General features: G+C 60.1%; 2 protein-coding genes across 7 annotated transcripts in view; both read left to right on the top strand.

Moving 5' to 3' along the window:
* The window catches only part of EWSR1 (EWS RNA binding protein 1), a 29,139-nt gene extending 28,697 nt beyond the window's left edge, over positions 1-442 (top strand). For all 5 annotated transcript variants that reach the window (XM_059040224.2, XM_059040225.2, XM_067015410.1 and 2 more), the window contains one exon: positions 38-442. In XM_059040224.2, coding sequence (XP_058896207.1) covers positions 38-77 — 40 coding nt within the window. In that variant the 3' untranslated portion in view covers positions 78-442. The remainder of the gene's footprint in view (positions 1-37) is intronic.
* A 6,545-nt stretch (positions 443-6,987) lies between these two features.
* GAS2L1 (growth arrest specific 2 like 1) lies at positions 6,988-12,437 on the top strand. Of its 2 annotated transcripts, XM_059040222.2 has the most exons (6): positions 6,988-7,138; positions 8,080-8,743; positions 10,074-10,181; positions 10,267-10,363; positions 10,451-10,622; positions 11,134-12,437. In XM_059040222.2, the coding sequence occupies exons 2-6, from the start codon at positions 8,099-8,101 to the stop codon at positions 12,146-12,148; spliced, it is 2,037 nt and encodes a 678-aa protein (XP_058896205.1). In that variant the 5' UTR covers positions 6,988-7,138; positions 8,080-8,098; the 3' UTR covers positions 12,149-12,437. The 2 variants fall into 2 exon arrangements, with proteins under 2 accessions (XP_058896205.1, XP_058896204.1); XM_059040221.2 differs by having other exon boundaries at positions 7,021-7,138; positions 10,267-10,622.
* Positions 12,438-12,580: the final 143 nt, after the last annotated feature.

Below are 12,580 nucleotides of genomic sequence, written 5' to 3'. Positions count from 1 at the left end.
TTTAACACATTGCCCCTTTTTCCTTTTTGCCCTGCAGAGGCGAGCATCGTCAGGAACGCAGAGACCGGCCCTACTAGACGCAGAGACCCCGCAGAGCTGCATTGACTACCAGATTTATTTTTTAAACCAGAAAATGTTTTAAATTTATAATTCCATATTTATAATGTTGGCCACAACATTATGATTATTCCTGTCTGTACTTTAGTATTTTTCACCATTTGTGAAGAAACATTAAAACAAGTTAAATGGTAGTGTGCCGAGTTTCTTTTTTTCCCTTCTTTTAAAAGATGGTTGTTTAACTAAGACTAAACAATGGGAATCCCTTGTGAGCATGCTCAGTATCATTGTGGAGAACCAAGAGGGCCTCTCTAACTGTAACAATGTTCATGGTTGTGATGTTTTTTTTTTTTAAAATAAAATTCCAAATGTTTATAAACCGTCATCCTTCTCGGCCTCTGTTCTGCAGCCACTGCACATCTACTTGGAGCATGCCCCCACCCCCCAGATCACAGCTCATTCAAGCGTCATGTGTGAGGAAATCTGAACAGTCAAGATGGGACAGTGCGGTGTTGGTCATGGTGCTGCTGGCAAGGAAAGGGGGTTCGAGTGTCACTTTGACCCTGAGCCGTGTCTCAAGGGGACGTCATAGCCCAGGTCTGTCGGATTTGCAGTGGCGGGGGGGGGCACTGTGTTGGGGATCCGTGGCCGGGAGCCCTCTGAGGGAGCTTTGGGTCACAGGGCCCCCTGTTTAAATCCCCTCCCAGCAGTGGAGTTGGTGGGCCTCTGAGGCTCCATACACTTCAGGATCCAGGTCTGCCTTAGTGACAGCTAAGGAGGGGGGAACCGTTTCTATATTTCCTACTCAAGTGGTAGTGGTTATTGTGCTTCCTTGATGTTATGGGGTTAGAGTTTTAAAATTAGATAAACAGCCTAAGACTGAAGTGGAGGCCTTGGTTAAGATTGCCTTGGTTGCCTTGTGTGGGGTCAGAGCACATTTCTGTTGTCGGGGAGGAGATGTGAAGAGCCCCAGACCCATCACCTGTTGGCCTTGTGGTCAGTCTGGTCTCTTTTTGGAGCTGCATGAAGATAAGTATCCAAAGCAGGCCAGTAGGTTTCAGTCATTCAGAGATCCAAGGCTCTTAACATGTCCATCTGGGAAAAGCCATTTTCCAGGTAAGCAATTGTAACTTAGTCCATAAATGTGTCCCCAGGCAGATGCTCAAGAAACAAACTTCGACCTTAACATACCCACCCAGTCAAAGATAGCTAGTGTCCTAAGGCTCAAGGAGAGATTGTCACCTTTAGCCAGGGGAAGGGGCAAGGGTTTGGAATGAATTTTCCCTTCCATCCCCTGCCCAGTGGGAGCAGGGCCTGGGGAAGCCGGGTACACTGCTCACAGCACCCTACTGGCCCCACGGTCTGACCATTCACCCCGGGTCTTCTGCTCTCTCCCCAGCCCACCTGGACATACTTTACATACAACTCTGTGGTTTCCTGTTTCCTCTTTTTCTGCATTACCAGCCCATTTCCCAAGTGAATACGCATTGCACTTGCACCTTTGGAAAACCCTCCCTTGCCCCTCATTAATCCCCCTCCAATCACCAAGCCATTTTACTGTTTCCTTGGCATCCACTTCCTCTCCCTTTCTAGAAACCACTTCCAACCAGTCTTGCCTCTGCCGAGACAGTAGCGCCCTCCATGTCACCAAATCACTGGTGGTGCCTTCCCAGCCTCTGCTGCGCTCCTTCTCTGCCTGATCTCTAAATACAGGGGCTTCCAGGCTGTGATAGGGCTCCTCTGACCCCTCACTGCTTGGCTGACCACCCACCCTTCTCCCAAGTGCCAGCTCTTCCCGGGATCTGATGGGCTGAAAGGGCTGGATCCTGCCCCGCACCTCCCTGCACCCCATTCTCAGCAAGTGGAAGAGTTTGTCCCCTCATCCTGAACTTGGAGTTCCTCATTGACTCCTGTTCTCTCAGACCCCAAAGCAAACCATCAGGCTCTCCAAGATGCAGCACCACAAACACCCGTGCCTCCCACGGCCCTCTCGCAGGGCTCCTAGCTTCCCTCCACCCCTCTAGCCCTTACCCCACAGAGGCTGACCAACCTCACCATTATCGAAACCCTCCGGAGGCTCCTGCCACGCTGGCCATGACCCGTGAGGCCTCCCTCAGGCCCCCGTGACCCGAGCTGCCCTCTGCCTTCCTCCCCGCAGTCCCGCCACACAGGCCAGTGCTGTTCTCACAAGGGGCCAAGGACGCTCCCACTTCAGTCTTGGCAGGTGTCAGAGCCAGAGTTCACACTCCTGAGGCCCGAACGCACCCACGACATCACCGGGCTCCATCACCGGGCTCCTGCATCGTGCCAAGTGCTCAGCCCCTGAGGCAGGAGTGAGCACCCCATGGCTCAGGTGAGGAGATGGGACTTGCCTTCAGGCCCGAGGGGGAGCCTGCGCTCTCCCCCTCCTGACCTGCCGCCCACAGGCATCCTATTTCTAAAGGGCTGGGTGCCCGGTCCACCCCCTCCCCAGCTTGCAGCCCAAGCTAGGGGACCACGAGCAGCCCTCCCAGCAGCTGCTGCAGGGACAGCCACCGAGTGTGACAGGCGTTGCCTAACTCCTGCCCAGAGCTCGAGGCCCCCCGCAGGAGCAGCCTTGCATCCCTGGCGCCTAGGCCCAGGGTGGAGGTGCTTACGTCAGGCAGGCCAGGTCCTCTCAGCCAAAAGAAACGTCTGGACTGCACTGACCTCAGATGCCCTCAGGCAGCGTGGGTTCCAAGCCCTGTCTCAAAGGGCTGCGCAGAGCTGGCTGAAGCCTGGGGATGGGCTGGGGAGTGGAAACTGGGTTCCTCAACGCTGCTCCCAATTCTCAAGAGCTCCTGGTCAGTCACACTTAGAATAAAATTTCCCGCACACCTTCGTGGTCCCACAAGGCCACACCCCGCAGGCCCAGGCCAAGGTTCAGTGGTCAGTGGGAGACCGATCTCTGCCCCTATGCGTGGACAAAGGCTCACAGGGAGTGGCTCACCTCCAAGGGAGGAAATTGGAGCCAAGGACAGTGCAATGACAGGGCCAAACCCCACGCCCCTAGGCCCAACCACGGGCCCTGGAGTGCCCCATCCTGCCCCGCTCCTGACAGAGCTGCCGGGCACAGGGTGAGCATGAGCACAGAGAGATGGAGGCTGGTGGGAAAGCGGGCCTTCCAGGCTTTCTGGTCCTGCTTCTCCGGGGCACAGGAGGCAGCTCAAGGGAGCTTGGGGTCACTCACCCCGCAGCCAGGCAGGAGCAGTCGTCATGGTTGGACCCACATCTGGACAAAGCATCCTGAAGCCCCCGGCGGGTCACCAACTCATCCTGGGCCATGCTCACAGGTCAGTCTAGCCCGGAGGGCATCGGATGGAACCAGCCAGGACCTGAGCTGCCCAGTGCCAGGGCTGGGGCCTGCCGGCAAGCCCATCATCCAACCTCCGGCTGCAACCAAGGCCAGCAGGCTGCGCCCTAGCACCCAACAGCCGAGGCTGGAAAGCCAGCCATGTGCCCATTGCCCAAGGGCCAGCCCGAGCCTGCACTGGAGCCACCGCATTCTGTACTCGAAGGTGGCCTGTGGGGATGGGCTCAGGACAACCATAGCCCAAACCTCTCGTCCCACCAGCAGTGTCTATGCTTCCCTCGGTCCTGCCAGGAAGAGGAGAGGATGCCTTACGATAGAGGGGGTCAAAGCCAAGGCTCTCCATGGCCTGGACTGTGGATCTAGCCACACCAGTGGGCACCACACCTGCCATGTGTCCTAGAGTCAGAATATTGGAGTTTCTGGTCTTCAGTGGGCCTCTGTGATGTCAGGCCACAGTTCAGGGGACTGGAGATAGAGAGGAACAATCCCCCCTCGACGACTCCTCCTCAGAGGAGCAGTGGATGTATGCCCTGGCTGCACTCGGCTGAGTAATAACATTTTCACAACTCCATGGTGTGACTACTGTCGTCCCATTTTACAGACACTGCAACTGACTCAGGGAGCTTAACCATCTCACCCAATGACCAACAGCAGGGCCTAGGTTCAGTCTGACCTCTCCTGTGTCCAGGGCCCTGCAGTGACACGAGGTAGATATGAGCAAGGGTCAAATTCCTGCACAGCTGCTGACCACACACATCCTTGCCCTCTCTGGGCCTCAGTTTCCCAAAATTGTAAAAGGAGAACACAAAAAAGGATTGTTTTGAGAATTTAATTACTTAGTTTCCACACCCTGATCTTCCCCTGCCCCATCTGCAGCAATCCTGTCCTCCCCAGGTATCAGCAGCCCCAAACCTGGGACTCTGTCCTCACCTTCACACCCGATTCACCACATTCTATCCGCTTTCCCCTCAAAATACAGCCAGAATCCAACTCCTCTCAACACTGGCACCACCTGGTTTCCTCCAGGGCCCCCTGCCCTGCCTACCACAGTACCACAGGGAACCTGTTATGACCTAAGTCAGGTCACACCCCTCCCCTGCTCTAATTCCCTCCATGGCTCCCAGGTCCCTCAAAAGAGGCATGGCCCCCCTCAGCCCCGCCTCCATCTGCCTCCACCCAGCCTCACAGGCCCCCTCCCTCTTTCTTGAACACGACACACACACACACACACACACACACACACACACACACACACACACACACACACACACACACACACACACACACACACGCCCAACTTGACCTTTGCCCTGGCTATTCTCTGAGCCTGAAACTCTCCTTCCATATATCCACACAGCTCCCTCCCTCACCTTTACTGTTCACTGATCAAAAATTACAGGCCCGGGCCTTCCCTGGTGGTCCAGTGGCTAAGACTCCATTCTCCCAATGCAGGGGGCCCGGGTTCAATCCCTGGTCAGGAACTAGATCCCCATGCCGCAACTAAAGATCCCGCATGCTGCAACAAAGATCCCTCCTGCTGCAACTAAGACCCAGTGCAGCCAAACAAATAAATAAATATTTTTAAAAAAACAAACAGGGACTTCCCTGGTGGCACAGTGGTTAAGAATCCGCCTGCCAGGGCTTTCCTGGTGGCGCAGTGGTTGAGAGTCCGCCTGCTGATGCCGGGGACACGGGTTCGTGCCCCTGTCCAGGAAGATCCCACATGCCGCAGAGCGGCTAGGCCCTTGAGCCATGGCGGCTGAGCCTGCTCGTCCGCTGAGCCTGTGCTCCGCAACGGGAGAGGCCACAACAGTGAGAGGCCCACGTACTGCAAAAAAAAAAAAAAAATCCGCCTGCGAATGCAGGGGACACGGGTTCAATCCCTGGTCCCAGAAGATTCCACATGCTGTGGAGCAACTAAGCCCGTGCACCACAACTACTGAGCCTGTGCTCTAGAGCCTGCGAGCCACAACTACTGAAGCCCGCGCACCTAGAGCCCATGCTCTGCAACAAGAGAAGCCACCGCAATGAGAAGCTCATGCACCACAATGAAGAGTAGCCCCCGCGCGCAGCAACTAGAGAAAGCTCTCACACAGCAACGAAGACCCAACACAGCCAAAAATAAATACTAAATAAATAAATTTAAAACAAAATTGCAGGCCCATCCCACCCCCACTCCTGCTCTCCGCTCTCTTCTCCCCAGTGCCTTGTCCCTGTTGCAGCCCAGGAGCCACCTCTAGACTGTGAGCCTGGGAGCTGGCTCTGTTTTGTTCCCTGCTTTTTGCTCTTGGTTTGCAGTGCCAAAAGACACAGCACCCAGTAGGCTCCATGTCAATGTGAGCCGTTAGTTACTACTTCTAGGCACGCGCCTTCCTCACTCTGCAGTGGATGGAGGGGGCTGTGGAGAGGGTAGAGTGGGACCTGCACGACCTGGGTATTGGGGTAAGAGCCCACCTTTTGAAAGGTCACGAGGACTCAGTGAGATGATACATGTGAGCAGCCTGCCACCAGGAGGTCAGGCACATAGTAAGTAACAAATGCCCCGATCCTTGAATGAGGGTATTCCCATTATAGTCATTGTTCAAATCCCGGAGCCACCAGCTACTCTTCTGACTCAGCCCAAGTATGGGCATGAGTGTCCCTCATGGAGGTGACTCATTGGTTCCTTCAGGTCAAGGGCACACAGCTGGCCTGGCACACAGTAGGAGCTTTATTAAAGCTCTGAGCATCGGCTGTTGGTGGTGGTGCTTCCCTGCAGCAGCCCTGCCTGGCCAGTGAGGCTGCTGCCCAGCCAGGCCTGGTGTCCCCGCCCAGCCACTGCAGGGGCAGGATTTCCCGCTGATCCCAGCTAGGTCCCTCCTCTGCAGTTTGAAAAGAAACCAGCGAGTCTTAACTCTCCAGAGCCAGGCTGCCCTGCCGCCTAGCCTCTGACGTTTATTCCATGGCCCACCCCAATGGCCAGAGGTGGTTCAGGACTGGCCTGTCCTCACTGCAGGCTATGGGCCACAGGGTCAGAAACGTGGGCCTCAGCCACCAAACTACCCACCCCCAGCCTCAGTGTCCTCATCTGAGAAAAGGATTCCCCTAAACTGAGGGTTAACAAAGAGCATTCGATAAGGAGCCAGTGGTTGAGTGGGGGTAAAACGGAGCCATCCTCCCCCTCCCCAAGGCCGGCGTTGCTGATAGGAAGCCCGCCACCCAAGGCTGGATGGCCTCATTTATCTGACCTAAGGAGGTCCACTCCGGCCGGAGGTGACTTGCATCCCCAGGCCCCTATCGCTTCCTGAGTTCGCCTTGGGAACTGTCCGTTTGTGCTCACCCGGGAAGGCCACTATCTGGGGAGGCACAGCAACTAGAAACACCCAAACCCCTCCCCAGGAGACCAAGGAGGGTGGAAGGGACCGTGGACTAGCCTGGCTGGGGATGGGACTTCTGGGCTGGAAGGGTCGCCTGGGGGCTGTGGTCCCGCCTCCACTCAGGGCTGGGCCGAGTCCCTGGCCCGCCCCGCACCTGGAGACTCCAGCCCCTCCCCAGGCCGGGAACAGCACGTCCCCTTTAAGAGAGCGCGGCCCCGCCCACCCCCTCCGGGCCGGATCCGAATTCCAGAGAGGCGGGGCGGAGACTGCTGGCGCGGAGGACGCGGTGGTGGGACTGGGATCCGCTGTAGCTCCGGCGGCGCCTCCCTGCGGCGGCCCAGCCCGGCTCCGGCCCCGCCGGGGCGATGCTCCCCGAGGCCGCGGGATGAGCCAGGTGAGCGCGGGGACCCCCAGCACCCACTTCCCGGCGCCCACTGAAGGGGACCTGGCGGCGGCAGCCGCGGGCCTCTGTTCCCCAGGGCTGTGTGACCTTGGGCAGCCCCGCACCCTCTCTGGGCCGAAGCCCAGAGGACAGCCAGGACTGGCGAAGGCCCTTCTGAGTCCCCGCTCACAGGCACCAGCCTGGGGCGCTAGAGAGGCTCCTTGGAGGAGGCGGGGCCTGGCCCGGGCCAGACGACTGCCGGAGGCAGCCGGATCAGCAACGCAGGCAGGTCGGCCCGGCTCCGCCACCCACTGCTCTGTGACCTTGAGCGAGCTCTGCGCCTCAGTTTCCTCATCTGTAAAATGGAGATAATATCACTGCACGCTCAGACCTGGCCAAAGTCATTGCGATTACTTTACTACTGCTGCTGTTCTGTCGTTAGAATGACACAGTCCTTACGGAAGGGGGGCTGAGGGAGGACCTGGGATCCTTCCGGAGGAAGTGGGATCGCCACTAGCCCTGAGCAGTCGACCTAACCCCTCTCTGAGGTCGGGACCGGGGTTCCTACTGTGAGTCCAGGGCCGTGGGCTACATCTCTCTAGGGCTCATCTCTTCACCTATCACAGGGGCAGTAAGGATGGGCGCCTCCCTGCCTGGGCAGGAGGACTCGGCCAAGTCCTTCAATCCCCCCCTCCCCCAAAGAACCAAGCAGCAAACACTTATGGACACTAAGTCATTTATAAAAATTATCCCATTAGTTCCTATGAGGAAGGTACTATTATTGTATCCATTTTGCAGACGGGAAAACTAAGGCGAAGAGTTTCTCACAGCCAGGGCTCAAACCCAGGCATTTGGTCTGAAACGACAGGCGGGTACAGGTGGTCAGCGGCATAGCCTGTACTGAGCGCCTGCTGGGTCCTCACAGCCATCCTCACCCGTGTCCCTGCCCACAGTGACTCGGCTGGCCTGGGCATGGCAGACCCCGTGGTGGGCATCGCGGGCTCCGCAGCCAAGAGCGTGCGGCCGTTCCGCTCAAGTGAGGCCTACGTGGAGGCCATGAAGGAGGACCTGGCCGAGTGGCTCAACGCCTTGTACGGCCTGGGTCTGCCCAGCGGTGGCGATGGCTTCCTGACGGGGCTGGCCACAGGCACCACCCTGTGCCAGCATGCCAATGCCGTCACGGAGGCCGCCCGTGCGATGGCCACCGCCCGCCCAGCCCGTGGGGTGGCCTTCCAGGCACACAGCGTGGCACCCGGCTCCTTCGTGGCCCGAGACAATGTGGCCACCTTCATCGGCTGGTGCCGCGCAGAGCTGGGTGTGCCCGAAGTGCTCATGTTCGAGACCGAGGACTTGGTGCTTCGAAAGAACGAGAAAAGCGTGGTGCTGTGCCTGCTGGAGGTGGCGCGGCGCGGGGCCCGCCTCGGCCTGCTGGCCCCTCGCCTCGTGCAGTTCGAACAGGAGATTGAGCAGGAGTTGCGCGCCGCGCCCCCGGCCCCCAACGCCCCCAGTGCCGGGGAGGACTCTGCCACTGCCGCTGCTGATATGGCCACCGCCCCAGGGGCTCCCGCCCGCGGTCCCCGCATGACACCCAGCGACCTGCGCAACCTTGACGAGCTGGTGAGTCCCCGAGTGCACATGCCCGGCGGCCTGGCTTACTTTCCCTTTACCCAGGGACCAGACAGCAGGGTGGTGCCCGCAACCTCCGGGGGCCTATCCTTGTATCTGCAGGACAGCCTGCCCGTTGGAAAGGGTGCTTATGTTGAGCACCAAGTGGATGCCTGGCCCCAAGGAGTTGAGCAGGCCCAGAGAGGGAGAGGTGCTGGGTGAGGTCTCAGGGCGCAGCACGGCCTGGGAGAAAACTCGGGCTCCATTGCAAGATCTCCCTGCTTCCTTTCTGTGGTAACCATGCACCAGATAAGTGCTAGGTGTTCCTTTATTCTGGGGGCCGCGTGATTTGAGCCCCTCCTGTATGCCCTCCCTGCGCTCAGCTGCTAGACTTTTGCATTCACACCATCACTGAGCTCGAGGTTGAATGGGTGCCTGTGTTGTTTGGTCCTGGGTAAGGCGCTTGGCACACAGTAGGTGCTCAGTGAGTGCCTAGGGAAGCTCCCAGGGGCTCTGCAGGTCCCTTCTCCTCCCCAGGGCCCTGCACACGTCACTTATCTGGGAACCTAAGCCTGGAGTAGCTGCTGCTACTGGGAGCTGAAGTCCTTTTAGGAGCTGCAGGATTAGTTCTACCCTGAGCATAGGAGGTGCCAGACCATGACCCCAGCTACCTCCTCCTCTTCCCGGGACCTAGGTGTCCCTAACACCCCCACATCCGGGCCAAGAGTTTCCTTCTTATCAGGAGGTTAGGACATGATGTGCCCGTCCTGGAGGCGGGTAACCAGATGGCTGTGGGCAGAGGCTGCCACCCCACCCCATCCTGGGCCGGGGTCACCAGAGGAGCCACCTGCTCATTTTCTCAGCAGCTCCGCTGTGGGCAAGGAAGCGGGCCGGCCGCCCACACAGCCAGCCTGGCAGCTCCCGGCCTGGGGGAGCATGTGGGCAGATGTGTGCTAGCTGGGCGGGTGGCCTGGTGTGCACGTTTGTGTATGCGAGTGCCCCACATGTCTGTGGCACTCCTGCCTCCATGGGGTGTGGGACCTGCCTCCTCCCCAAACCTGGCCTCTCTGTGGGTCTCAACATTCATGTCTGTGAAGTGAGCGAGGGGGAGTGAGGACTCCTCCAGGGCTCAGGGACTTCAAGGATGTGCCTTGTTAGGGTCCCAGGCCCTGGCCCGACCACAGTCCCTCCATCTTTTCCTAGTCAGCTCCCTGATCCCTGGTAGCCAACGGGGAAGGAGAGCTTCCAGAAGGACTTACTTCCTTCTGACCCTGGAGTTGCTGACATCGGGCTGGGGGAGGAGTGACCTGACCCCTGACCTCCAGCCTCTCTCTGGCCTCAGGTGAGAGAGATCTTGGGGCGCTGCACCTGCCCAGACCAGTTTCCCATGATCAAAGTCTCGGAGGGGAAGTACCGCGTGGGAGACTCCAGTCTGCTCATCTTTGTGCGGGTGAGAGCCACGGGCTACCCGAGCAGGTGGCAGCCTGGGAGGTGGAGGGGACAGGCCGTGACCTGCCCACGCCGGGCTCCCACAGGTGCTGAGAAGCCACGTGATGGTGCGCGTGGGCGGTGGCTGGGACACGCTGGAGCACTACCTGGACAAGCACGACCCCTGCCGCTGCTCCTCCGCGGGTCAGTGCCCACGGCGGGGGCGGGGGGCGGGGGCGGGCACCTCTGTGGCCCCACCTCTCATGCGTCGCCCGTCCTCTCTCCCTGCAGCCCACCGCCCACCCCAGACGAGGGCCCGCACCTTCTCCCCACAGCGGGTGTCGCCCACCCGCAGCCCCCGAGCTGGTAGCCCAGCCCCCGGGGGTGAGCGCAGGGGCTCCCGCCCGGAGGTGACACCCATTAGCTTACGCAGCTCGAAGGAGGGGCCTGAGACCCCGCTCAGGTGAGAAGCAGGACACGGAGTGAGGGGTCCCGGGGGTGGGGGTGGGGGCGCCCGCCCTGGCCTGGATGACTGTGCTCCATGACTCACACCCTGGGAAAAGTTCCCGGGGGTGGGGTGGCGGCAGGCCTGGCTTCCCGTCTCCATGGCAACCCAACCAAACGAACAACACAGCTGGGCGGGCCTTGGGGGCTGGGTGGCAGCCAGTCCAACCCTGCTTCCCGCTGGCCTGCCCAGGAAACCGGAGGCCCGGGGAGGGGGAGCTTAGGGCCTAACTTCTGCTGCCTTGGGGCGGCGGAGGTGGCCCTGGCTGCAGGAAGCTGTGGCAGAGCCTCTCACTTCTCCCTGGAAGTCCCCGGGGCAACAGACACCTTTGGCACCCCCGTCACCACACCACAGGTGCCTCCCCCACCCCCCCAACCACGCGGCTGCTGGTTCCTTACTCTCCCTGCTCTTTCTGCACGCCAGTCCCCTCCGCGTTGCCTCAGCTCTATCTCTTACTCCCCTGCCCCAGGGCCCGGGACCAGCTGCCCCCGCATCCCCGCTCCCGCCGCTACTCCGGGGACAGCGATTCCTCAGCCTCCTCAGCCCAGAGCGGCCCCCTTGGTGCCCGCAGTGAAGACTCAGGCACTGGCCCCCGACGGGAACGGCCCAGCCGTCGGGTGACCACAGGCACTCCGGCCTCCCCGAGACGCCCCCCCACCCCGCGCAGCCAGTCCCGAGACCGGCTGGATCGGGGGCGGCCGCGTGGGGCCCCAGGAGGCAGGGGAGGCCAGCTGTTGGGCCCCAGCCCTGCCCGGCGGGCCCGGAGCCAGAGCCGTGAAGAGCAGGCTGTGCTGCTGGTGCGTCGGGACCGAGATGGGCAGCACTCGTGGATGCCACGGGGCAGGAGTAGCCCCCAGACTCCCCGTGCCCACAGCCCCGCAGCCCCCCGGCCTCCCCGGGTCCCCAGCCCCAGTCCAGAGTTGAGCACCACCCCGGCCAGTGTCTTCCGCACCCCCCTGCAGCTTGACCCAAAGCAGGAGCAGCAACTATTCCGGCGCCTGGAAGAGGAGTTCCTGGCCAATGCCCGAGCCCTTGAGGCTGCTGCTGGCAGGACCCCCACTGGACCAGCTCCTGATCTGGTTCGGGCCCCCGACCTTCCAGCTCCTGACTCAGCCTACTGTTCCTCCAGCTCCTCCTCTTCGTCCCTCAGCGTCCTGGGTGGCAAGTGTGGCCAACCCGCAGACTCTGGTAGGATGGCCAATGGGCTGCCCGGGCCCCGAGGCCCAGCTCTGTCTAGCTCTTCCGATGAAGGCAACCCCTGCCCCAGTGTAGGGGGCCCACCAGATGCACCTGGGAGCCCCATGGCCGGCCCAGAGCCCCTGAGGACCTGGGCACGAGGCCGGATGGACACACAGCCAGACCGAAAACCCTCACGCATCCCCACACCGAGGGGCCCCCGCCGCCCATCTGGACCCATGGAGTCCAGGGCGTGGCATGCCTTGCACTCAGTCAGCCCAAGGGCTGAGCCGGATTCCTGGATGTGATGGACCAGCCCAGCCCCCATTCCTTCTCCTTTTCCTTTGTGGCCTTAACCCCTCTGCATCAGGGAGCCCCCCTCCCCGCCTCTTAGGGACCAGACCTCATGGGACCAGACCCCTTGGGACCACATGGCACAATGGGACCTCTGTTGTACATTCCGGTTGGGGGATGAGCATTGCTATTTAATTACTAATATTATTGAATGCCTTAGAGGGGGCTGGGCCAGCCCAATAAGGACCCTCCCTGAGGTCCTGTGGCCCTGCAGAGCCTGACAGTAAAGTTTTGTTCCAGCTACTTGTGTCAGCTTCTTGGGGACTCAGCCTTGGGGCCATCACACCCATTTGGGGGCCCTCATTTCAGGTTGGGATTCTGGGGTTAATTGCCAGGGGGCAATACCTGGCAGCTCTGACCTTTAGGTTTAAGATTATCCTGCCATC

The sequence above is a fragment of the Kogia breviceps genome, chromosome 15, assembly GCF_026419965.1.
Source record: "Kogia breviceps isolate mKogBre1 chromosome 15, mKogBre1 haplotype 1, whole genome shotgun sequence".
Lineage (NCBI taxonomy): Eukaryota > Metazoa > Chordata > Mammalia > Artiodactyla > Physeteridae > Kogia > Kogia breviceps.
Note: the sequence above shows the minus strand (reverse complement) of the source record. Positions and strands in the feature narration are given on the sequence as shown.

What these genes read in the sequence shown, in the direction of transcription:
- GAS2L1 (XM_059040221.2), top strand. Translation starts at nt 8,099, where the DNA reads ATGGCAGACCCCGTGGTGGGCATCGCGGGCTCCGCAGCCAAGAGCGTG. An exon ending in TGCGCAACCTTGACGAGCTG is followed by an intron (nt 8,744 to 10,073) that starts GTGAGTCCCCGA and finishes CTCTGGCCTCAG; the next exon opens with GTGAGAGAGATCTTGGGGCG. An exon ending in GGGCCTGAGACCCCGCTCAG is followed by an intron (nt 10,623 to 11,133) that starts GTGAGAAGCAGG and finishes CCCCTGCCCCAG; the next exon opens with GGCCCGGGACCAGCTGCCCC.